General features: G+C 32.9%; 1 protein-coding gene across 1 annotated transcript; it reads right to left on the reverse strand.

Moving 5' to 3' along the window:
• Nucleotides 1–1,058: 1,058 nt before the first annotated feature.
• LOC134693867 (uncharacterized) lies at nt 1,059–27,463 on the reverse strand. Its single transcript, XM_063554805.1, has 9 exons — nt 27,379–27,463; nt 25,016–25,188; nt 19,241–19,604; nt 18,199–18,291; nt 14,786–16,974; nt 12,105–12,335; nt 6,446–6,642; nt 5,304–5,525; nt 1,059–4,830 (listed from the first exon to the last, which is right to left on the reverse strand). The coding sequence occupies exons 1-9, from the start codon at nt 27,386–27,388 to the stop codon at nt 4,170–4,172; spliced, it is 4,140 nt and encodes a 1,379-aa protein (XP_063410875.1). The 5' UTR covers nt 27,389–27,463; the 3' UTR covers nt 1,059–4,169.
• Nucleotides 27,464–27,644: the final 181 nt, after the last annotated feature.

The raw sequence follows: 27,644 nt of genomic DNA on the forward strand, positions 1-27,644 counted from the left end.
TGATTTGGACCAACTTGAAAACTGGGCCCATAATCAAAAATATAAGTACATGTTTAGATTCAGCATATCAAAGAGGCCAAAGAATTTAATTTTTGTTAAAATCAAACTTAGTTTAATTTTGGACCCTTTGCACTTTAATTTAGACCAATTTTAAAACTGGACCAAAAGTTAAGAATCTACATACACAGTTAGATTTGGCATATCAAAGAACCCCAATTATTCAATTTTTGATGAAATCAAACAATGTTTAATTTTGGACCTCGATTTGGGCCAACTTGAAAACTGGGCCAGTAATCAAAAATCTAAGTACATTTTTAGATTCAGCATATCAAAGAACCCCAAGGTTTCAATTTTTGTTAAAATCAAACTAAGTTTAATTTTGGACCCTTTGGACCTTAATGTAGACCAATTTGAAAACGGGACCAAAAATTAAGAACCTACATACACAGTTAGATTCGGCATATTAAAGAACCCCAATTATTCAATTTTGATGAAATCAAACAAAGTTTAAATTTGGACCCTTTGGGCCCCTTTTTCCTTAACTGTTGGGACCAAAACTCCCAAAATCAATACCAACCTTCCTTTTGTGGCCATAAACATTGTGTTTAAATTTCATTGATTTCTATTTACTTTAACTAAAGTTATTGTGCGAAAACCAAGAATAATGCTTATTTGGGCCCTTTTTTGGCCCCTAATTCCTAAACTGTTGAAACCAAAACTCCCAAAATCAATCCCAACCTTTCTTTTGTGGTCATAAACCTTGTGTCAAAATTTCATAGATTTCTATTAACTTAAACTAAAGTTATAGTGCGAAAACCAAGAAATTGCTTATTTGGGCCCTTTTTGGCCCCTAATTCCTAAAATGTTGGGACCAAAACTCCCAAAATCAATACCAGCCTTCCTTTTATGGTCATAAACCTTGTGTTAAAATTTCATGGATTTCTATTCACTTTTACTAAAGTTAGAGTGCGAAAACTAAGAGTATTCGGACGACGACGACGACGCCAACGTGATAGCAATATACGACGAAATTTTTTTCAAAATTTGCGGTCGTATAAAAATAGAACAAAAAATATGTGTATGCAAATTTTAACATTAACAAACATAACTCAACATTTTAAATTATTCTTTTCTTAATATGGCACAACTATTATGATTTTATCTTGTAAAATGTTAATTTAGGAAATTACACAACCTTTCGTTTCTAAAATTAACAGATGCAAGATATAACAAATATAATGGCACTTTCTCACTAGGTCTTACAATATAAGGCATAAGTTATCCTGTAAACAGTACAATAACAAAAATACCAAAATTAGACGAAAATTCAAATCATAAAGTCTGTAATCTAATGGCAAAATCAAAAGCTCAAACACATTTAAAGAATGGGTAACAACTGAACAAATGAAGCCAAAAATTACTATTTGAAGATGGGATGAACGAGAGGGTTATAGAAACAAAAAACACAAAAGTCATCCTTACAAAATGCATGACAAATAACTATTTTCGTTTCAAAAAATGAAGCACAATAAATATTTGACATACATGAAATAGTACAAGGCTGTAAGGCCTGATCTTAGAAACAGACAAAACATAACCCTCGAGTTCAATTCACATTTCTACTCTTTATCAAAAAACCACTTTTGACTTAGGTTGTACAGTGATTTAAACTCATTAAACTTTCATTTCATACCTCAATTTTCAAAATATCTTAATTATTTACAGCAATAGTTAGCAACCGTTGTGCTTAAAACAAGCACTTCTTTATCTGTGTTTTTTCTGATTGCATCTAAATTGTTGGTTCTATACCCCCAGTTGCATTTGTGTACAATTCATTAAAAACTAAAATCAAGAATCAACATATGTACAAATTTTCTGAAATTGACAAAAATTGATAAACTATAAAGCTAGAAAAGTTTGAATCCATGTATTCCTAGCTATTACAATTAGCAAAATGGCCTATATATCTAAACTAGATTTCAAAGAAGCTTTTAAATTCTTAACTAAAAGATAAATGTATGACCACTGTAAGTTTTCAAATATATATTACATATAAATGATATAGGTGATTCTATATAAACAAACAAAAAAAGTCACAGGACATTAAGTCACAAAATTGATAGAAAAAAGGTCACATTCATTTACTTCCTACCATATTAGTATATGCAAAAAGAACATTAGTTGAAATGAATTCTTTTTATATGTATTTTTACCATGCAAAGAATAAATTTCTCGGCATTATGACACCAAAAATTCAACCACACTAGCTTCAACAATAATTGGATCATGATGTTTTTGTTTACAATAAACTAAATCGTTTCATTTTGTTATGTTTTTTTTCAGTATCTTTTATTTGTTGACCTTTTGTCCTGTGAATTTCTGTTATAATTTCTTCCAATATAGCCTCATTTATAGAGGGATATAATACTTATCAAATAAATGCTTGATACAGCACTTTTCTATACACTGTAATTATTTAGACAAGCAAAAATAAAATGGGATATTCATGTACTTGTTGTTTTTCAAATGAGTCACCAGCACAGAGATTTTTTTTTTCAAATGGTCATACATTCAAATTTACAATTCACTCCAAAAATATACATATATCAAAATTGCAACAAATGCCTATCTATGTTTTTTTTATAAATATATCCATTTTTATGAATCAAGAATAGAATTCTTAAATTCTACCAAGATTTAAACAATTCCTTTATTTTATTTTTTTCATTGTATGGGTGTAAAACATAATACCTTGAATGTCAAAATCATAAAAACATCTTGTTCAAACAACTGTTTTAAATCTATTTGTCTTTTAAAACCACATGACTTGGAATTTCACAAGCTTTTTTTTCCATAAGCTTTTAAATTAGGGTGGTAAAGGGTTATTTTCATGCACAAGTTTTGCCATTCTTATTTCACACGCAGCTGTGAAAAAGTTTAGTTATTCACTGTGTTTCATGAAAACCGTACAAATATCAACATGCAAGAAATTTTGAATTGTTTGTTCAATGTGAAATGGCAATTTTATATTGCGTACTTCTGTGCAGATACCCCCTTTACACCCCTCTTTAATGAATACTCTGATGTCATAAGTTACAAAAAGATTCTTTTCTTTTTAGAGGTGATGAATTCAATTTTGTGGTGTATCTATTCAATTATATTACATTTACTTATTTGATCAAAAATATTGACATAAATAAGGTCAGGTGAAAACTTTAATGCACTCTGACATTTCAATTCTTAGTGAACAATGTTTAAAAATAAGAGATAGGTTTTACTATCTCAGCCTTAGAACATGCATGGTAAACTGTATTTTATTTGAATACCTTTGATGTCAATCATCTTGAATGAATAATTACAAATATGTGTCTCAAATATCATAAAAATAACCCTCTATTAGTGACACAGGAATCACAGAATGGTTTGGGCATTTTTTCTCAATACAACAGTTATAATTTGTAGCAATCTTTTGGAAACCATTTGACTTATTATTGAATTCAAATTTTTATTTTATTAATTAATATAATATAGTGTTCTTGAAAAGAATGTTCTATCATTAGATATTTTGCCTGTCTCTCTGTGTTTGCGAGTCCAACATTCATTTTCATCAGTCAAATCTTAAAAATCAAATTCTATTGAAAAAGTCATTGCTTGGATTGACATTGAAACACCAAATGTCAGACATTTCAATTCTAAACAGAAAAATGATCTAAGTGGACAATATGCAAGAACTCTCAAATTTAATATGAGTTTTTTTTAAGAAGAATATAGTTCAATACTTAGGTTACTCATCTAAATTTTAATGTCAAATCATTGTCTGAAATAGAATATTCTTGTTGTTATAATAAATAATCTATGACTAACAAAATTTAGCTGTAATCATGATAGTATGAAACTCCATTATTTCAAAACAATCAACCTTAACAAAGAGTAAACATATTTACTCCTGTCAAAAATTTCAAATTGTGTTTTACGGGACAATATACATAGGATTTCATAAATGATTTGGGATAATTCTACATGACATTCGTAATTCAATCTACATGTGTTTAACTTGTTTATTTGACATATAATGTGTGTATCTAAATTAGCATAGGAAAAGTGAATTTATATATAAAACATGAAAAACAAAATCCTTCACAAAATTATGTCTACTTATAGACATTTTTTTACTGAAGAACACATTTGTCCTCTTTCCTCTTACTATGCTCATTTAAATTTGCTCTGAATGCTGCTGCTGATTCTTCTACATTTCCAGCAAACGCCTGGGAGAAACTTTGCATTGTGGGAGTAGTAGGACTTCCTGCTTGATGTGGGTAAACTAATGGGTCACTGACATATATTGAAGGATCAGAGATACCTGCAGCAATGGTTGAATCAACAGGAGGCAATGTCTCTCTGTCAGTGTACATAATTAGGTATTCAGGATAACACTGATTTCTGTCAAAGACAACAAAGATTTGAGGATCTATATTTTTATCAACGCAGGAATCATACAACTTATGTACCTGTCCAGGGATTTCTGGAGGTCGACGAAGGGCTGGGTTACCTTTGGTATACTGCCCAACCAAAACTTTGGCTCGAAACATGAAACGGATATCTGTAGGTAGTTCTGCCTTTGTATAACTATGGCTCATTTTAGCACGTGCAGCAAAGTAGGAACCTTCCCCATAAAGTGTAGCATTGCGACCACTGGTTCTAAAGTCAAAATTATTGGTACAAATACCACGGACAGTATCCAAGGAATCTGTGCCATGGAATAAATCTCTCTCATCAATATTTTGACCACGAACATCTTGTTCAGCATCAGCTAACATGAGCTTTTTCTTTCTGAGGTATAAAAAAAAATAACTGTTGTTTAATACTTATATACATGTTACTGAAATGAAATAATTGTAATGCTGTATTATTGACTTTTTTTACTAGCGTTTGACCCTATGAATGGCAGTCAAAATCGTTTTAGTTTTTATTGCTCATGTTACACAGCCTGATGTTTAATGCTTTTGCACAGTGAAATGTTTAAATAGGGAAAATATTATTGTTAAATCCCCGTACTAGCTACAGCAAACAAATTTCACTTAATGCCCCCATTGCCTAGGTGGGGCATAAAAATTAATAAATTTACAATAATAATGTACTTTCAACTCTATAAATGTTCATGATGTATAGAAAAAGAAGATCATGTTTTATTTACAAGGAGTGGGGGTTGGGGACATAAAAAATGGGGAGTGAAAACTGGTAAAATGACAATATCTAACATAGAATGTTTAAACAAAGTACAAATTATATAAAGATAAACTCACATGTCATATTCACTCCAAAGTTTTCTATTCTGAATTCTATAAATAAACTTAATCCCAAATCTGGTTGGGGTCATAGTATCCTGTAGTGACTGCATAACATCAATAAACTCCTTCCCTTTTGTGTCAAGTTCTACCAGTTCGAAATCATGTGCACAGTCCCAATGGTAGAAATGCATTGGTTTGGTTGTACTCGTGGCAACTGGGAACTGTATACTAGCTGGACTACAAAAGGAAGAAACTGAATAATTACAAAATTATTCTTAATTATCCCTTTTTATCATGTTTCAACAACAAAAATTCTTGTCAGCTTTTTCTGCTATGTGAAGTGTATTTTTCACTGCCAAAATATAATACAGGTAGATATTAAAAGATGTGGTATGATTGCCAATGAGACACAACTCTCCATCCAAGTCACAATCTGTAAATTAAAGTCTATTTAACAGAAAATAAATGAAGAATGTGGCCATAATACACAAATGCCTGTACTTGTAAATCACATTGCAAGTTCCTCAACTTTCAATTTGAAAAGGGACATTACTCAAGAACAACACCACTGAAAGATGTACAGACATGGGCAAAACAGCAGGCACATTAAATCAGAATTTTTTTTTTTTAATTACACAGGCAAAATATCGTAAAGATATTGACTGATACAGGAGTTTATATATTTAAGCAGATTTCTATTCTATGCAATATTTCGCTATTAGGTTTAAAAGATATACATTGCTGTTGTTTTTTTATTTGGTCGGGTTGTTGTCTCTTTGACACATTCCCCATTTCCATTCTCAATTTTACATGTACATCAAACATGAATGTTTCCTCAGTACACGAATGCCCCACTCGCACTATCATTTTCCATGTTCAGTGGACCGTGAAATTTGGGTTAAAACTCTAATTTGGCATTAAAATTAGGAAGATCATATCATAGGGAACATGTGTATTAAGTTTGAAGTTGATTGGACTTCAACTTCATCAAAAACTACCTTGACCAAAAACTTTAACCTGAAGCGGGACAGACGGATGGACGGACAAATGGACGCACAGACCGGAAAACATAATGCCTCTCTACTATCTTAGGTGGGGCATAATATCGTAGGTGGGGCATAAGAATTAAAAGTTAAATAATTCAACTCCTAACTTACTATTTCTTCTGTTGCACATCATCTTTCGAAACAAACAAAGGACGTCTGATGATTTTTCTTTCTCTATCTGTATCAAGGTTAATCTGGATCATCTTTGGGAAGTCTATCCTGTACATGAAGTAGTAATTCTCCCTGGTATACATATAAGTCTTCTGTTTAGTCTGATACTTCCTCTCAAGGGTGAACAGAAAAACATCCTAGGATATATAAGGAACAACATTAACCTTAACCAGAATCACTCTGTTATTATTGTATTTTACACAACACTAAAGCATGTATGGCAATAAAGGCTATGAACCATAAAGTTTGTAAAGGGTAACATTGGTTGATTAAATAGTACTGTGGATTCTTTATTTTCCGTGGGATACCAATTTTCGTGGATTGTGATGGAAGAGGTGAACCAAGGACATAAGTGTTCAACCAAGAACATTGCAGATTTGCGATTGGTTTATATGCAGACTTTGACAAAACCAAACAAGAGTGCAGACGCTGAAATGTCTCACCTTCTTTATTAATAATTAATATTATGTTGATAGTCCTAAATATAAAGCTTTATTAAAACAAAAACTTAACATGAACCAAGATAACTAACCATTGACTAATGAACCATGAAAATGAGATCAAGGTCAGATGAACTATGCCAGGCAGGCATGTATAGCTAACAATCAAAAATTAAAAACAATACAACAAATATAGTTGACCTATTGCTTAAAGTTTAAGAAAAACAAACCAAAACACAAAAAGTCAACACTGAGCAATGAACCATGAAAATGAGGTCAAGGTCAAATAAAACCTGAGCTACTGACATATAGATCATTAAATATGTTCTTACACCAACTATAGTTGATTTAATTAAGGCATATAGTATAAGATAAAAACACAAAATCTCAAAAAAAATTCCTTGACCAGTGAACCATGAAAATGAGGTCAAGGTCAGATGACATCTGCCCTCTAGACACATGTACACCTTACAATCATTCCATACAACACTTATAGTAGACCTATTGCATAAAGTATGAGAAAAACAGACCAACACAAAAACCTAACTATAACCACTGAACCATGAAAATGAGGTAAAGGTCAGATGACACCTGCCAGTTGGACATGTACACCTTACAGTCCTTCCATACACCGAATATACTAGACATATTGCTTATAGTATCTCAGATATGGACTTGACCACCAAAACTAAACCTTGTTCACTGATCCATGAAATGAGGTTGAGGTCAAGTGAAAACTGTCTGACAGGCATGAGGACCTTGCAAGGTACTGCATACCAAATATAGTTATCCTATTACTTATAATAATAGTGGGAGATATTATGGAAATAATTGTGCAAATCGTGATACAAGCATGAAATTTGGTATAAAGGTTAACTAAATGATACTTATAAAAAATCCGCTGCTGGCCAGAAAAAATAATAATTTTTTCAAGATGGCCACCACAGATTTTGAAAATGGCGTCATAACAAATTAGCCAATATTTCTTAATCCTTTGAAAGGTGTGTTATATGTAAAATCCATTGTTAGATATGATAAAAAGAAAATGACAGTTCATAAATAACGACTAGACAATACATTAATGAAACATAAGGTGACTTCCAGTTTCAAAATGTCGGCTAACGAGTCAAAAATTTTGATTTTTTTTTACTTTCAAGAAATTTTACAAGGGATTTTAATCCTTGAAATATGTGTTATGTATAATAATTCAATGTAAGATATGATAAAACAGTTTCTTAGTACGACAAAACAACACATAACTGAAAAAAAATAGTGGTTTCCGGTTCCAAATTAGATGCAAATACGTAACAAATATTTTAATAATTTTCATCAACTTAACAAGTAATAACACAAGCATGAAATACAAGCATGAAATTTGGTATACAGGTGGACTAAACGATAATTATAAGAAATCAGGTGCTGGCCATCAAAATTTTCCATTTTTTCAAGATGGCCACCGATCATTTTGCATATGGCGTCATATCCAGTTGTAAATCTTTGAAAGTTGTGTTATAGGTATAATCCAATGTAAGGTTTTATTAAGCGTAAATTACAGTTCCTAAAGTACGGTAAAAAAACAACACATAAATGACAAAAAAAGTGATTTCCGGTTTCAAAATGGCGGTAAAATTTTTGAAAATGTATTTTTTTTTATAATTTTCATCAACTTAACAAGTGATATCACATTCTTTGTTAAGATCAAATGCCTAGTTTTATTAGAAAGACAGGTTCGTTATCTTAAAATTATCGGACAGTAGCCAATAACAATACTCGTGCAAGGAAGGACAGAACGGTAGCATTTACAGTCACCAACACAACTGGATTTTTCGCCTCCTCATCTCAAAAGTTCCCGACAGGAGGATGCAACTTTAACGGTAGCCGAAGAAGTCCTCGATTCTTTTTCTTTCATCTAACCCCAGTGTTCATGAATTGGTACATAAATCAGGCTGAGCCCAAACTTATCCTCCTTGATACGCTGCTCTTTGGATGTGCTCTGAAAAAAAAATTTGTAGGCGGAACTACATCACAATGCCGCTGTTTCCTGGGTAAAAATGTACATCGTGCCATGTTAACAGCAAATAGTGATGTTGTTCTGTCATACATGATGCAAACAAATGCTTCTTTTATGTCCTTGTATGTGTCTTTATACTTCAGCAAAGAAATAAGTACTTCCCTTACATGTTGAAATACTTCCTATGTCATCCAAACTGACCTATTTCCTTAGTGTCACATGCACTGCATGTATGAATGAAAGGAAGAGTAGCTACACGAGGACCAAACGTACAGGAAGTCATCAAAAGTCTTCATTCCTGCCAAAACCTATTCAGTTTGTTCCACCATATTTTTGGAGTGCTGCAATTCTTAATACTACTACATCTGTGTCGGTGCTACCTTAAATTACCGTCCTACAGCAATTTTCATAATCAGGCCGAACATGGACAAACATTCGTATATCTGCTTCTCCATGCTTACAAGGGGTAGCTGGAAAGTATCCTTATTAGTCTCTACAGAAGCATTTCTGTCGGCCAGACACTTGAAACATTTCGTTTCGTTGTCATCTTCATAGAGAAAACAACTCTAGAACCCAACTTTTGTCTTCTCATATCTAGCCTTTCAATGATTCATTTAGTAAATCTGACACAATATCTACTTTTGAATACTTATCGATGCAAGATTTTATTTAAGACCGTATAACACAATTGCAAAATCATCCAATATTGATATCCTACAAGGTGGCCTGGAATTAACCATTGCTGCTCTATCAACGATAAATGCGTTAGAATTTGGATCTGCAAATTACAAAATGTTTCAAGTTTATCCATTTGCACCGATGTAATGCCACTGTTTTAAATGACATCCGAAGACAATAACGGGGTAGCAGTTTGTCTTTATGGATTAAGAAATATTCCAAATCAATTTGTCCACTGCGACAAAAAATAGGAGTCTAAAAAAGATATCTAAGAGCTCTAGCTTTGTTTTTTACAAAAACGTTTACAGTTTTATTTTACCGACATAATAGGAGTTGTCCTTTTTAATCTGGTTATAAGAAACCGGTTCTCCTTCGTTTTGTATTTGCTTCAAACGATCTTCAAATCATTTGCCTTTGATCTTTTTAAAGAAACCCTTGTGTGTTCATTAAGTCGTTCATCTATTATAGAATGCCGCAAACCACAAGATCTTGCAAATTTATCTGATAGTCTACTGACTTCTGGTCTAGCTACCATCAATACGTCTAAATGAGATCTTCGGTTAAACCTATGACAATACATCGCCCTTTACAATTGCATTATTCTGTTTTTGTCTGATCAATTGTGTTATAAGAAAAATATTTTCTGGTCTTACGTACAGTAAAATTATCATTTTAAAAATCAATTGCCACCTATGGGTGACTTAAGAGAAGGGAAGCCATATCTCGGAGAAGGTCGGTCGCGATCGGGAATATGTTACACGATCAAGACCTAAATGAATGCAGTATCATGCTTTATATGGACTGTTTATACACAATCTGACTCATGAAATAAGCATACTACAAAATTCACAAGAAGTTCTTATCTTATAATTGAACGCCAGGAATTGAACTGTGGTAGAGATGACTTTATTTTCAGTCTATCAAATCATTGAACGTCACAGAGTCATGACATGACTATAATTTCTGTGTTTAGCTTTCTTAAGCCGATATATACTTTTCAAGCTAAAACACATAGAGTTATCTGATGCGCGTGTCTAGTCCTAGGTACATTTGAACACACATACAAGAATATGCCGTTCTATGTGTTGCAATAATGGTTTTAGTGAGGACACATGACACATTTGTCCATCTACCTTCACGTAATATATCACCCAGAGTTTTATAACAAGTCATTTCAATGTGAAATCCACCTTACATGACGATAAACTTATCTTCTCTGTACAAATCAGGCAATTCCCACTGAATATCCATTACCAAAAGTGGCTGATCTGCCGTTACTATTGATGTTTTTCTCGGTTTTACCACATTTTCCGTCTTATTCATCAAATACCTGATCATTGCAACTGAATTAGCTTGTTTTTAAACACTGGCATCACAGATTTTACACTTACTTGCTTTTTAGAGTAATGAGATGAACTACGATTTATACCAGTTTGCCCTGGTAGTGTATACAAATCACTCATTATGTCTATGAATAGTTTGCGCATGCGCAAAATTGTTAAATCATGTGTGTCATAACCTTGAACAATGTTATCAAACCAAATCATAATATCATTGAAAATCCCAAATCATTCATTTTATAGTAAATAGTTTAAATATTTTTTTTTATTTTGTTACATTTTCGCGCATGCGCAAACCCTGTATGTGTCAAATACTCATGTCTAGTGAATTATTCACATGTAAAGAAGGTATCTACCAAACCTGATAGCTGTTTTTCACTAAAAGAAGGTAAACTAAAAGTTTTCCAGAAAAAAATTAGTATTTTCAAATTAAAAAAAACAGCCATTTTAGAAAACGGCGGTGGCCATCTTGAAAAAATGATTTTTTTTAATGGCCAGCAGTTGGTTCTTTAAAAGTATATAATAATGATGCTTTGTGGTAATTTTCATGCTTGTATCATCATTTGCACAATTCCCTCGATTTTGCCTGCTAATATCTTCCACTATAAGAGAGAATTTAACATTACAAAATATTTGAACTTTTTTTTCAAGTGGTCACAGAACCATGAAAATGAGATCAAGGACATTGGGCATGTGACCGACGGAAACTTCGTAACACACGAAGTTTGAAGCATCCAGGTCTTCCACCTTCTAAAATATAAAGCTTTAAAGAAGTCAGCTAACACCGCTGCTGCCACCGCCGCCATAATTGCCGCCAGGTCACTATTCTTATGTCGAGCTTTCTGCAACAAAAGTTGCAGGCTCGACAAAAATCAAATATCCACCAAGATGCAAGATTTCCTCCATCCAAGAAAATTCGTACCCATGAAAATAAATAAGTCCACAGTACCAGATATCTGAACAGAACGTACTGTTCTAAGAATTATAAGAAACACGTACTTTTAAATTGTTACTTGGATGGAGAGTTGTCTCATTGGCACTCACACCACATCTTCCTATATCTATGTAACAATTTTTCCGCAGGGTTTTAAATATAACATAATGGTACAAATGAAAATAAAGCATCTCACCTTATTGTACATATTCCATGTCCTAACATCATCTTGCCAATACCATCTCCATTGTGTAAGATAACTATCAACCATCATTTTCTTCTCAGCGAAAGATGGAGTACTTAGACGTCTGACATCACAACAAGTATCGTCAGCAATAGCTGCAGGTTGACCATCAACATCATAGATTACGGCCTGCATATTTGAGAACCTAATATGAAAACTGTATTTACTACCACTGTACTTCACCTGAAATTGATTTAAAATGTTTAATATTTGAGAGTACAGTCATGAACTTTTATAAATTGTTATTTAGATGGAGAGTTGTCTCATTGGTACTTATACCACATCTTCCTATATTTACCTAAAAGCAAGAGTAACACAGCGCATTCTGTGAGTATTGGATGGACACTCAGTGAATTGGATCAAAATTCTAACTTGGTCTATAACTTTTCATGGTGTAAACTATATTACAAATATCAAGTCAATATCTTCAAAAATTATAAAAAAAGTGTTGAAAACTGATTGTTTAAGTGAATTGTGCAAGTCCAAGGACCGACCCTACCTCTGCACATACTCATCAGACCAGATAAATTTCAAACTTTAGCTGTAACTTGTAATGATAAAACTATATCATTAAATTATCAAATCAATATCTTCAAAAAATATGGAAAAAAATGTGGAAAACTGATTTGCCTGACTGACAGAAGAACAGATATCTAAAATGAGACAGACAGACAGTCAACTTTGACTTAAATATAGCATTACTTTTTAATATGTAGGATTTGTGGCTCTTTTTTCTCATTAGAGACATAGCCATGTAAAGAAATTCCAATAAAACATGGGCTGCACCTGATTAACGTCACAATTAAAATTGCCACAACAGTTATCTTTTTATCACAACTGTTTTGTCAACAACATAAGTTACACGTCTTAGATAAGAGCACAATTTTTGTTTTTAATTTCAAAATGATTCATGTTATAAAAGTATTGAATTTTATCATTAGTATTTTATACCTTCATATTTGTTCCAAAACTAAGAGATCTATACCATGCCAACTGTTTTAACTATGTATTAAATACACTTCTTAACTATTGTCTGACTACCATGTACAACTATATATACCCATATATGTATGCTAGCTTACTTTGTCAACATAAGACAAAAACAAAAGATTAGAAATTTTTACATATATATATAAACATAGCTTATATTCACAAATTCGAACACAAATTTTGCAGTAATTTGATATAGACATGCCAGAGGTAGTCATGCTAGTGAAAAATTACCTAAAATTGCCCATCTTAAAGTCTGGTTTAATAAATCAGAAAATTTTCAATATGAAAATGCAACTTTAATATTTTTTAATTCATGGACAAATGATTATTTTTCTTCAGTCAATACATAATACATTTAAATTTTCAAATGCAAGGCGCCAAATGGTGCATTAGACCTATTCATTAAAATGTTGACATGCTGATCGAACGATGCACTATGGTATACAAAACATAACGTGCGCTATCTAGAAGAACTCATAGTCTGATAGTTACTGAAAGCTAGTTCTAAGCCATTTCCAACTTATATAAATAGATACCATTTTCAGTTAGGATTGCTTTCAGTCTATCAAATTTCTTGTGTTTCTGGAAATATTGATAACAAGTGAAACTGCAAGCTACTGCTCACTGATGATACCCCCGCCGCAAGTGGATAATATTAATAGTGTAAAAATATGCAAGTGTTCGGTAAACAGGAATTTGTTGAGTGATGAATCTGAAAACGCATCACACTGTATAGCTGACTTATATAAATCCTAAAACCAAATTACAGAAATCCTTGTATTGTAGTTTCTGAGAAAAATGTGACGAAAATTTTCAACTTGGCTATCATGTGTAAAATCATACAAGTGTTCGGTAAACAGGAAGTTGTCAAGTGATCAATTTGAAAACACATCACACTGTATAGCTGACTTAGATAAACCCTGAAACCAAATTTTCAGAAATCCTTGTATTGTAGTTCCTGAGAAAAATGCGACGAAAAAGTTTCATGGGATGGACTGACTGACTGATGGACAGACGGACTGACAGACAGAGGTAAAACAGTATACCCCCCCTTTTTTGAAAGCGGGGGTATAAAAATGTTGAATCTGTCACATATTCTGTTCTCACATTAAAACTAGGATGAAGGATGTCTTAAACAGATGACCATCCTGATATGATCCATCACTTATGTATAATTATAAATACATGTACATGTTGTACTTTAACACATCACTGTCACAGGTTAGGGGAGGGTTGATCAGTCACAAACAGGTTTTACCCTGCCACATTCTCTATGTGCCTGTCCCAAGTCAGGGGCCTGCAGTTCAGTGGTTGTTGTTGGTTCATGTCTGTCATATTTGTTTTTCATAAACAATTTTGTTATAGATAATAGGCATTTAATTTTCTCAATTGAATTGTTTCATATCTTTTATGTCAGAATGTTTTAAAGTTGACCATACCGTAAAGCTTTTGCTCGTTTTTGAAGACTGGACATATTCGTATAATTGCTTACATCCACATCCTTTGAACTTCAGTGTATAGTTGTCTTATTCATTGCCATTGGCAATCATACCAAATCTCCTTATTTTATGGTTAAATATAATAGAGAAAGGAAAATGGGAACACAATTTTTTCATCATTATTAAACTGTATAAACTTACTTCGGTTGATTCAACATCCAATAGATCACAGTAACCCTTCTCTATTTTCTCGTTTTCTGCCAATGTCAGAGAAAACCATTTGCCAAACATTTTTATTTGCCACAAGTATGGAATACCGCTGGGCAGATGTAGATTTTTACATGATGCAGACGGACATTTATCCTTCGACACAAAAATACAGATTTTGGAAATATCTATATCGTCCTTTAACACAGCTGGGTTTCTTTCCTGATAATCTGGATCAGAAGGACTCACTTTTGATGGTCTTGGTGGGGGCTTTGGCTTGCCCACTTTACCAGAACTGGTTCCCTGCTTCTCCTGTTTGTACTTTTCCATCATTATCCTCTCCTTTTCTTTTATGTCATTATCATCATCATCATACTTTTGTTGTGGTAGAGACATTTTAGGAAGACCATAGTCATCTTTACCCACAATTCCACAAATGATATCTTCTGATGATTTGAATCTTCCTTTGCGGCCAAGCTTTGTCTGTCCTCTTTCTCTTACATCGTCTATACTAAGATTTTCAACAGAGTTGATCAACCTATTGAATTTTCTGGCTGGACCAGATGCAGTACTTGATAAGCTTTCACTGCTGACATTTACATCGCTGTCGTAACGAACACTAGCATCATCAGCCTCATCTTCATCGTGACTGAGGTCAGAATCATCGGAATAATCCTCGCTTACTTTTCTTTGTCTGGGTGGTACATATATAGACCTCATTACTCTTAACTCTGCCCATCCCTTCATATGACATGAAGTCAGAACCCATTTGTTGTGAAACTGAGTGATAGAGTGAGTTTTCTTAAACTTACAGGGTTCATTGCATTTTCCAAATACTTTTCTCTCACACAAGTGTAAGTGTGGACAATTTGTTTCTCCATTTGGTACCTTGCATCCATTGTTGTAAACATAATCTGCACAAACTGACGGAGAATTACAATTAAGAACAATCTTAATGTCATTATCACTAAAATCACTGATTCCAAGTTTCTCTTTTAAATGCCTATTGTGTGGATTTCTAAAACTATGAGACAGTTGACAACTGCTGTCTCTACAGTTGCCTCTAATGAAGCGGCGACAGATGTGGAAAAAATCACACTCAGCATTCTGACATTGACCTGGATTTTGCTTGTTGTTCCATTTGTTACATATTCTGGCATCTTGAAAAAAGGGTTGGAGATAAATAATATCATTTCCTTTCCAGAATACATGAAATCTTCTACTATGCTTTTTAAACCACAGTGGAATATTAGAGTGCATAGGAAAAAGATCACAACGCCTTAAAAAGTCTTCAAAAGTACAGCCTCCGCCAAAAGATTTGATAAGGAATTTAAAAACATCATTATCATCAACATCAGGTATGTCTCCATCTTCCAATTCATTTGTTCTCTCATTCTGCTGTCTACCACCTCTTCCACGTCCTCTATCTCGACCTTTTCCCCTCCCTCTTTGATTTCCATTATTGTCTTCTCCTTCGTTTTCCCTTCTTTCATTTCTATCTTCATTCTGTCCACGTCCTCCTCTTCCTCTCTGTTGACCTCGACCTTGACCTCTCCCTCTAACTCCTTGATGACCACGGTTACTTTGGCCACTTTCCTCATTATGATTTGATTCTCCTTCATTCATATGACTGGTTTGGGCACCTCTGCCTCTATTATAACCTCCTCTCCCTCTTCTGTTCTGTCGAGAACCTTGACTACCAATACTGTCAACACTTCCGAAAACTTTAGTCAGATTTCCTCGACTTCCTCTGTTTGACCTTTGACCAAGGAGATCATCTCTAGATCCCAAGTATTTATCCATTTCATCCTCAGATTCTGAAGATTCAGAAGAATCTGAATCTTCTGAATCTTGCTTGTCGTCTTTCTGATTATTTTGCCCTCCACGACCTTTGCGATTACGACCACCTCTTGGCCTACGCTTTTTACCACCTCCTCTTTTACTACCATTGTCTATACCTTCACCTTCAACCCCAGTTTCAACTCTGTAGTGTTCTCTTGGTTCTTCAGACAATAAAGATTTTAGTTTTGAGAAGCCATCTTCTGATTTGGTGTGATCTTGTGTTTCATTCTCCTCATTGTTTTGTTTGTTCTTTTTGGCTCTTTTCTTCTTGGGTTGTTTTTCTCTGTCTGGAGTCTGTTGATTCATCTGTGCACTACCTTGATCAATTATATTCAAATTTCCTGAAAAGTAGTATATATCATTTCTGAGAAATGTTTATGTCACCAAAATGCTCTATGCAAGAAATAACTGTATGCAGTCGATTATAAAAAAAAAATTGTAATGGTTCCGTGGAACCCAGTGTCTTTCCTACTTTTGCTGTTGTCTATGTTTTTAGTCTCAACAAAAATGTGGAAATTTGTTTTTTTAAATTTTACTCTAGATAATATCTTTTGTTTATAAGTTTTGTAAAAGTCCTGGATGGTTTAAGAATCTAATAAATGTTTTAAAACTTTATCTGAAGACTATGTAATGTAACTGGAACAGCAATCATACCTATATATGATATGTATAAGGAATTCATTCATTATTTTAAAATGTTGGTTTTTAATTGGCCATGCATGCTATTAACTATAGATTTGTTATTATTTGTGGGGAACTTATTCTCTTGATTTCCAGTACAACCAGCGTAATTTTCTTGATTTAGAATGGTACATGTACATTAATTTCGAAAAGCTGGAGATTAAAAGTGGTAACAGAATAAACTTAATCTGTCAATTTTTGTAGGACTCAATTAGTATAGAAGTCGGTATTTTTTTTAATAATTGTAAGTATACAAATGCATCTACTACAGCTTCAAGTTACATTTCTATACCTGATTTTAAGCAACAAAATCAAACCTGCCTACTGACTATATGGTATAGTTTTTTTCTTCTTGTTGAAGGCTGACCAGTTGCTAAGAATTCCTTACACCCACTTCATTTGAACTTTGTTGAATAGTTGTCTCATTGGCAATCATATCCTTATTTTCATATTATACATGATTTGTATAGTTTGTTCTTATGTTGTACTGTCATACCACTGTCCCAGGTTATGGGGAGGTTGGCATCCAGCTAACATGTTTAATCTCGCCACATTATGTATGTTAGTGCCTGTCTCAGGTCAGGAGCATGTAATTCAGTGGTTGTCACTTGTTTACGTGTTACATATTTGTTTTTCATTCATTTTTTGTACTTAAATAAGGCTGATAGTTTTCTCATTTGATTTTTTTGCATTGTCATTTTGGAGCCTTTTATAAATGACTATGCTGTATGGGCTTTTCTCAACGTTGAAGGCCGTACAGTGACCTATAGTTGTTAATTTCTGTGTAATTTTGTCTTGTGGAGAGTTTTCTCATGGGCAATCATACCACATCTTCTTTTTTTATATAAAAAAGAAAGATGTTTTAAATATATAAATGTGTCTACCTGGAGGCAAATTTGGGTTGTATTGTCCCATCAATGGTGGAGCATAAGGTGGTGGTCCTTGTCCAGGAGGTGCTCCACCAGGACTCATGAAATCTGTGAAGAAAACATCAAATATAAACATTAAAATAAAATGCTTCACCAAGCCAGCCTGATACGACTGCAGAGTTTATACTTTGAACAGTTGGTGCAAGTTTGGACACAATATTCAAGTTTGGACACAATATTCAAGTTTGGACACAATATTCAAGTTTGGACACAATATTCAAGTTTAATACTGTATGAACATTTTTGACATAATATAGGTTTCTGACACAAAATAAATAGGGTCAAATATCTAAAAAACTTGAAATGGGACATTTGTTGTTCTGGTATTGTCAAATATTTTTAAAAAAGTTCCAAGAATATTTTCCCATACAATGTGTAGAAAACCTGAAAATCTACAAAAAAAAAGTCTAGTATTATGTGTATATCACCTATAACATTCATTCAATATGAAGTTAAAAGAATATTATTGGAGGCTTCAAGGGGCATGTACTGCTTATCCGACCTTTACATGTTCAGTTAAGCAGACAGGATGATATTTCATTTAAATAAACTAAATACCACAAGGATCATTGTGTACATCTTTTGGAGATTTTGTGTTGTTTTGTTGCTGTCTCATAGACATGTACCCCATATCACCTTCTATTCACAATCGGATGTTTCCTTCATGTGTCTCTGATGTAAGAATCAACGGTTAACTAACAAATCTAAATCTTCCTTACAGTTGATTGCATCGAGTGTGAAGGAAAAGGTTAATGCTTTATTTAGCTTGCTTGCCTGAAATCATTATTAGGTAAGGAATACTACCCTCCCTTCAAAGTAGTGAAGTCTTACAGACAGATACATTGGTTATCTGTCTGACTAGTCTTTTCTTAAAAGAAGGTTAAATTACCTTACCTAAATATGACTTCAGGGTTCAGTTAGTAAGCAAGCTAACCAAAGATACTACCTTTGTCTACATGCTCAATGCAATGGGCTGTAATTAAATCATTTAACTTACATTGTTGGGGTGGGTTCATATTTTGAGCTGGTGATAATGGTGTTGACATCATTCCTGGACCATAATTTTGTGGATGCCGTGGTTGGTTGTTTCCTTGAAACTGGTTTCGAGGTTGGTTATACCGTTGCTGCTGGTTTGGTTGTTGGTTATACCCCTGATTGGCATACATTCCTTGAGGTCTTCCTTGATACTGGTTTGGTGGTTGGTTATATCCTTGAAACTGGTTTAGTGGTTGGTTATAACCTTGAAACTGGTTTGGTTTCTGGTTATAACCTTGAAACTGGTTTGGTGGTTGGTTATACCCTTGATTGGCATACATTCCTTGAGGTCCTCCTTGGTACTGATTAGGATTCATGGTATTAGGCTGAAACATAATTGAATGTGTATTTTTTGTCAAATCTGGGAAACATCCTGTCTACTGTGGATTCATTTTTTTCATGGATACCAATTTTCCTGGATTGAGGAAAATTTACACTTTCATGGATATATAATTTCCTTGTTTTTTAAAAATTTGCATATATGGGAACTTTTAATTTGTTGAACATTTATATTAGTGGCTCATTTGTACCTACTAATTCCAACGAAAAATAATGAATCCGCAGTATATTATATAAATAAAATGAAATTTAACAACATTGGAATATGAAAACTAGAGGCTCTTTGTCGCTCACCTGCAACTTCAAAAGGTTGGGAAAAAAAACATTATTAAAGGGGAATAACTGTAAATTTTGCTATTTAACATGTCATTAAAATTGAGAGATAAGAAAATTTTGTTTTCCAATCATGGTGTCCAAAATTAGAACTATAATATCAAATGAACTACACAAATAAAGTACACTAAATGATTAGAATGATAAGAATGATTATGACAAAAAACAAGCATACAAATTTAAACCAAGTAATATAATTACTAACAAAACATTCTGTTATTTTGGAAGCCACTGTGAACTGGTTTGCAATTCAGAAATTTGCCCTGTCTTAATAAAGACACAATAAAGCTTTTGTTGTCGGTTCAACTAGCCTCTGTGTTCTTTGTTATTATAACTTACTGTTTTCATATGTGTTCATCATGGCTTTTGTCATTTCAACTAGCCTCTGTGTTCTTTGTTATTATAACTTACTGTTTTCATATGTGTTCATCATGGCGAGTAGAAGAAAAGTGTATGAAAATTGTCAGAATATTTGCAATTTGCATTTTTACTGTGTTCTTTGTTATTATAACTTACTGTTTTCATATGTGTTCATCATGGCGAGTAGAAGAAAAGTGTATGAAAATTGTCAGAATATTTGCAATTTGCATTTTTACTGTGTGATCTGTACAAAATTCTCTGACATCTGTGTCTATTTAAATCAAAGAGCAGAATGCTCTGAGGGATACCATTGCCATAGTTTTCATTGACACATGTATAGCAGTTCTGCCAAATTTTCATTAAACAAATGCATGAGATTTGGCCAAAATTGAAAAGATCAAAGAGGAAAAAAATAGATCCAAGAATACTGTTGCAAAAAAAGCATGAACATGCGTGAGTCTCAAGCATTTTTGGCGGGTAACCCTGGTACAGCTGGATAGTATTATTCTCTAAACTAATTCAACTGCACATGCAAAATGTAACAATCTGAATAGTCACTCAACTTAAAGAATAGCCAATCCCCTTTACAAGTGTATGAGCCATGTACTTATTGTGTTTTATCGAATTATAGTTATCCTGTACCATTGTAAACTCGTACCACTAAAAAAAAACTTGTACCAATGCAAACTCGTACCATTGCTAACTCGTACCAACTTATTTAAATGCATTCAAATGGTGTTAAATGATAAATATACATGATATACGTTACTTTCACCCAATACCTCTTAAGTCTGTAAAATGTATATAATTTGAAAGTACAATGACCAATTTGTAGCTTATGTTTCTTGTATATTGGATCGAAAATACTGTGGCAGATGTAGATAATTAAGGTATATACAGTTTCACCCGAAGAAAATTTTTCATGAATAATTAAATCTTAGCAGTTAGTCAAAATGATTGCCAAAATTATTTTTACTGTCTATAAATAAATGTAACAATGAAATTTAACTGATTCCTGTTAAGGGGGTCCGCATTTTCCCCGCAAAAAAAGCACATGGCTTTCAACAATTGTAAACATAGCATTCAATGTGTGATCATGGATTACAGCTTTAATTAACTTAAATTGGATATATACATATTCAACATGTTCAATTTTAATAAGGTACAGTTAAAGCAATGTTTTAACTTTCCTCTGGATTAAGTTCTACAGTGGCGGATCCAGAACTTTTCCTAAGGGGGGAGCCCGCTGACTGACCTAGGAGGGTGCCCGCTCCAGTCATGCTTCAATGATTCCCTTTATAATCAACCAAATTTTTTCCACAAAAAAAGGGGGGGCTGGATCCGCCTATGTTCTAGTTTGAAAGATCAGTTAAAACATTAATGCTTTAAAACATTCTTTATTTTTGTTTAAGTTTTCATTTAACTCCTGTGTAAAATTCAAGTAATTCAACTTTATTTCTATTAAGTTTACAAACAGAAACCCATAAAACATCATATTTTTTATATATTTTTCTGAATGTTACGACTTCCCAGTGGTTCCAATGTCGTGGTACGAGTTAAATTGCTACCGTATCTTATCACCGTAATTCTAGGAGGAACCCTAAACTGGACCCCTGTTGTGTTCACTTATCGCTACACTGACCTTCGGTGCGAAGCTATATATAGAACGGCGGACCAGTTTAGGAGGAAACCCATTTCTTACTCTTTAATTATTGAAGTTCCTTTGGGTCAGAGGGCATGACTCCTTTCCGTACACACTCCTCTGTTTACATTGAGATCGTTCTTAATATAATACGACGTTTACCGGCATTAACGAGTTGATTCTTCTTGACGAATACTTCGAAAAGGGAGACAACTCGAAACGATAACATGGAAGATTCCATTTCTGCTGAAGGGGTGTTATAGGTAATTTTTACGATGAAACATTTATTTTAATTTAAATTATGCATGTGATTTAAAATTATGCAACAACAATAGCCCTCCATATGCAGACAGACATAGAAAGAATCCCATGAGTTTCAAATGAATCAATGAAGCGGGGAATCACTCAATCTGATACCCCTTGAAATCAGGAAAACTACACGCATGTGGGGTATCACTAATTAGCGACAAAAAGCGTCAAGAAGCGACAAGAAGAAAAATAATAAGTGACAAAAAGCAACAAGAAGCTATTCAGCGACAAGAATACATTTTGTTATCACATACATTAAAATATTTTTTTAGGATTATATTGAAAGATGAAGAAATAAAAAAAATTTGATGAAGAGATTGTGTACTTTTTATTATCATATTGATAGATGTAGAAATTAAACATGTGTAAGAGCAAAGGAAATGTAAACGCTATAAAATGAAAATAAAAACAAAGATTTGTCACCTTCCTTTTGAAGGATTTAATAAAACAAAAACATGAAATATTATTTCCTTCCTAACTGTTCAATAATTTTTCCTGATAGGACCAACATTAGCTGTGGCTTCACTCTAAGGTAATACACAATTAAGAGCAACAAATGAGATTGACTAGGTGCGTGTCCTTTGTTTTATTGCAACAATAACATCCATTAACACCTTTATCAATTACACGCACCAGAATATAAAATTATTGTACCGAATAGTGAACACCTGTTGAAAACTCAAGATTGTCATCAGTTTCCTTTAATCTTCAATCTATATGCATAAACATGATAAATATCGTTAAATGAGACAATACACTAAATAAAATGATGAAAAATATTCACATTTTAATTATGTTTTCCTCTTGTTTGATTTCAGTTCTTAATTTGTATTTCACAATTTGTGTATGTATTTTCTGGACAATTATGCACAAATAATGCATTTTTGCAAGTTAATTATATATTGTACAAAAATGGTTTTAAAAACAAATAAAAAGACAAAATATATTATTGTTCTAAAACACAAGTAAAAGTAATACCATAAAACGACAGGGTAAAGGTAATATTTCCTGTGATACCTTATAAAATATCATGTAAATAAATGTAGCAACTGAATTAGATTTACAAGTTTCATTTTTTCCCCTATCAAAATTAACTTTCCTGTCGTTGAAATTGTTTTCTTTTGAATATTTTTTTGAATATTTATTTCGAATAAGTAATATAAATAAAAAAATGTTTTTTTGTCGCTAAATAGTTTCTTGTTGCTAATATTATTTTTCTTGTCGCTTCTTGACGCTTTTTGTCTCTACAATTCTTTTTGTCTCTAATTAGTGAGACCACGCATGGACATTAATACATAAACAAACCGCGACTTGCGATTTGGAACAAGAACGTTTATTAAATGATATGATGAATGGTTCTCCATTTCTTTATGAGAGTACAGTATCAAATATCAGTTTCATAACGGTAAAATATAGAAATACTCCACTTCAGTTCTTGTGACAGAAATAGAATTATCGATCGGCTTTCAGAGAACTCTCGCAAGTTATCAAAATTTGGGAATTCCCTCTGACGCGTTTCTAAATTTATAAAAACACTAAATATAAATACTGTTTAATTCTGATTTTCCGTATTGTTAAAAACACGCATATAAGTCAAGGAAAATATCACACATGAAGATTATCAGTAAAACATTACAGGAAAGTTGTTAATGTTCAATTGTTTTGCTTGTTTTTACCTTTTAAAGCAAGACAATCATAAGAATCTGAGATGTTGCTGAATGTTTAGAATAAAACGAATGACCTGAGGGAGTGTATCATAGGGTCAATGGTAAAAGTCTACAGATTGCTTGACAGCAATCGTATCCCAAAAACTTTCTGTTTTAATAGTAGACTTCCTGTTTGTTGATTTTGGGGTTGTAACTTTTCCACAAAAGCGTATTAAACGACCAATGAACATTTTTTCTCTAGTTTCTTGGAACATAATGGGGGTGTGCAATACATATGAATGCACACTATACAACCCAAAAGACGGTACATCAATTTTTTTTACAAACATTAATTATGACATCATAGAAATAATAACTTGTCTGATGATGACATGCAAAAGAAGGAGGTAACAAAACCCATAATTTTCTGTGTAATACTCATTCTTTAATCATCCTAGATCTGCAGATTCTACCATTAATATCTTATTTAGAGCCTAGTAAATGTGATACCAAATCCATTTGGAATAAATTAATTGGTTGATTGATTTATGATATTTATATAATAAGCCTTTAAGCACAATTTTGCTTTCATGGCAGGCAGTTTTATTGGTGGAGGAAGCTGGAGTGTCCTGATAGAACCACCGACCTTCAGTAAAAAAATTGTAGAAAATTTACTGTCCTAGTCAATTCATCGATTGGAGTCAAGTGATCCTGCCACATGAGGGATTCGTTAACATCAATTTAGTGTTGACATTTACAGCGGATTCCATTGAGTGTGTAGCCAAAGTTAATATCTTTAATTAACTTGCAATTGCTTGTTAACTGAACCATAAAGTCATTACTGGGTCAGGTATACTTCCCTCCTTTCGAAGTAGCATATTCCAACAGACAGTAGATTGGTTTTCTGTCGGAATATTCTATTCTTAAAGTAGTGTAGTTTACCTAACCTAAAAATGACTTCATGGTTCACCTAACAAGCAAGCTAACCAAAGATATTACATTTAGCTACACATTCAATGTAAATAAATACAGTTTAAACAGGTTTACACTGTGTTTGTTTAGATAAATCTTTCATTGCATGTTTGTTGATTATTTGTTGATGACTTACTTCAATAGTATGTCCGTGGTTTGCTCTGATTTTCATTTTTCCTGTTTCTCTTTCCCACTCTATATGAAATCTCTGCTTTTCACTTGTTTCTACAATTCTTCTTACATCTTCAGGGCCATAATTACTTAGATTCGGCTGCTTTTGCAGAATGTCTTCCACATAAAGAAACCCACCTAAGAAAAAAAACTTGTTAGTGCAGATTTTAATCTATTAATTCATTTAAGGTGGTACCCAACACTTGAACTAAAATTAATTTGGCTCGTTTAATTTTCTTAAAATTTTGACAAAGTATTTACTTTGACCCTTTGACAAAAATATAAAAAAAATTAAAGTTTTGAACCAACCGTTTTATCAGAAAAATTACACTGGTTATATAGCAGTTTGACAAACACTCATTTTGATCATTGAGAAGCTTAATATTCCCTTAACAACACATCGTAATTAAAACGCTTAGTTAATTTTACAGAGTTATCTCCCTGTAGTGTTAGGTACCACCTTAATTCCACAGTTTTAAACAAAAGTCTGAAAAATTGAAGTTAATTACCTGTAACTAAAAACATACACATGAATACAAAAATCAAAGTGCAATAGTGCTGTAAAATCATTTCAGGTATACGTAGAAATGAAAATGTGTGAAAGTATCCTTTCTTTAGAAAAAGTACAAAAATAGTAAATGTTGAAATAGCAATCACAATCTGTAAAAACTCAGATCTAGGTAAAAAGTAAAATTCATAAAAACATCTTATAGGATGTACACAAAAAGTTTTTTTTTTTTAAAATGAGCAATTAAAATACATCATAGGCATCTATTTCTTATACAAATAAACTAGACCCTCTAAAGAGCCTGTGTTGCTCACCTTGGTCTATGTGAATATTCAACAAAGGGCACAGATGGATTCATGACAAAATTGTGTTTTGGTGATGGTGATGTGTTTGTAGATCTTACTTTACTAAACATTCTTGCTGTGTACAATTATCTCTATCTATAAGGATTAGCCCAGTAGTTTTCAGTGGAAAATGTCAGTTAAAATTGACAAATTTAATGAAAATTGTTTAAAATTTACTATAAAGGGCAATAACTCCTTAGGGGGTCAATAGACCATTTTGGTCATGTTGACTTATTTTTAGGTCTTACTTTGCTGTAAATTATTGCTGTTTACAGTTTATCTCTATCTATAATAATATTCAAGAAAACAACAAAAAACAGCAAAATTTCAATAAAATTACCAATTCAGGGGCAGCAACCTACTAACCAGTTGTCCAATTCATCTGAAAATTTTACAGCAGATAGATCTTGACCTGATAAACAATTCAAACTCATCAAATTTGGTTTTTGAGTTATAAGCCAAAAACTACATTTTACCCCTATGTTCTATTTTTAGCCATGGTGGCCATCTTGGTTGATAGGCCGAGTCACTGGACACAATTTTTAAACTAGATACCCCAATGATGATTGTGGCTTAGTTTGATTATATTGGGCCAAGCTGTTTCAGAGGAGAAGATTTCACGTGAAAGTTAACGACGAACGATGATGCCGGACGCGGGATACCGGACGCCAAGTGATGGGAACAGCTCACTTGGCCCTTTGGGCCAGGTGAGCTAATAATAAGCATGGACTCTTCATGGTATTGTCAAATTGATCTAAAAAATGTGGAGAAATAAACAAATCATCAATTATTGATATTTACAGACATGACAGTTATGAGTTATGAGGGTAGTAATTACCTTTACTGTCAGTCATCCAACGGTCATTTTCGGCTACTGTTAGTGTCAAACTGGTTAAAATTTTACCATGTTTCATCAAATATCCTTAAATTGATTCCTCAGTCAGGTCTCAAATAATTATCATTACTGTTATTTTTGTAGAACCTTGAGCAATGAACAGAACCCATCTATATACCTTCACTGAGTATCAACTATTTAAAGCAGTTTTTGGATGTTTATGTCAAGGTCAATTTTTCTAATGATTCAAATATTGTATTCATGTATGTACATAACTTTTTTTTCTCAAGGAATCTTCAATGTTTGATGCAAAAAAGTTAATTCAATTGAATTGTTTCACATTTTGAACTTAATCGAACAATATGGCAAGCTTGAAAATCCAAAATGAATAAAATAATATTTGACTTAGTTTTGACAATAAAATTTTATGAGTGGCACCATTTTTGCAGGGTCGGTCGGGATTGGGAATACAAACAATATTTTATTTTAGGCCTAATACATTCACTTCAATTAAACTTTGGTGAAACGGTATCTAATTGGCAGTAATACTGGTATCACATATCCTTATTTTCATATCCATGTAAAAATGCTATTTTTTTCCGCATTTCTTTCATCTGGAGACATGTGAAACATAAACCTACCTGGCATCATAATATATCCTAGTTTCTCAGCACCATGTCTCAGTACGTATGCCAATGCTTTTGACAGATGTAAGTCTGCTTTTTCTCCCTGTAACAATTATGTTAAACATGTACGTATAATATTGTGATATTGTAATATTCAAAGTAAAGCTCAAGTATTATCCAAGTTTTCCTTCAAACTAAAGATATTATGTGCCCTACATATGGATAAAAAAAAACCATCTATACTGTTGATACAGAGATATGTCTCGCCTCACTGTTGGCAG

The sequence above is a fragment of the Mytilus trossulus genome, chromosome 12, assembly GCF_036588685.1.
Source record: "Mytilus trossulus isolate FHL-02 chromosome 12, PNRI_Mtr1.1.1.hap1, whole genome shotgun sequence".
NCBI lineage: Eukaryota > Metazoa > Mollusca > Bivalvia > Mytilida > Mytilidae > Mytilus > Mytilus trossulus.

What these genes read in the sequence shown, in the direction of transcription:
- LOC134693867 (XM_063554805.1), bottom strand. An exon ending in CAACCCAAATTTGCCTCCAG is followed by an intron (nt 16,975 to 18,198) that starts GTAGACACATTT and finishes ACTACTTTTCAG; the next exon opens with GAAATTTGAATATAATTGAT. An exon ending in CTTTGGAGTGAATATGACAT is followed by an intron (nt 4,831 to 5,303) that starts GTGAGTTTATCT and finishes TTTATACCTCAG; the next exon opens with AAAGAAAAAGCTCATGTTAG.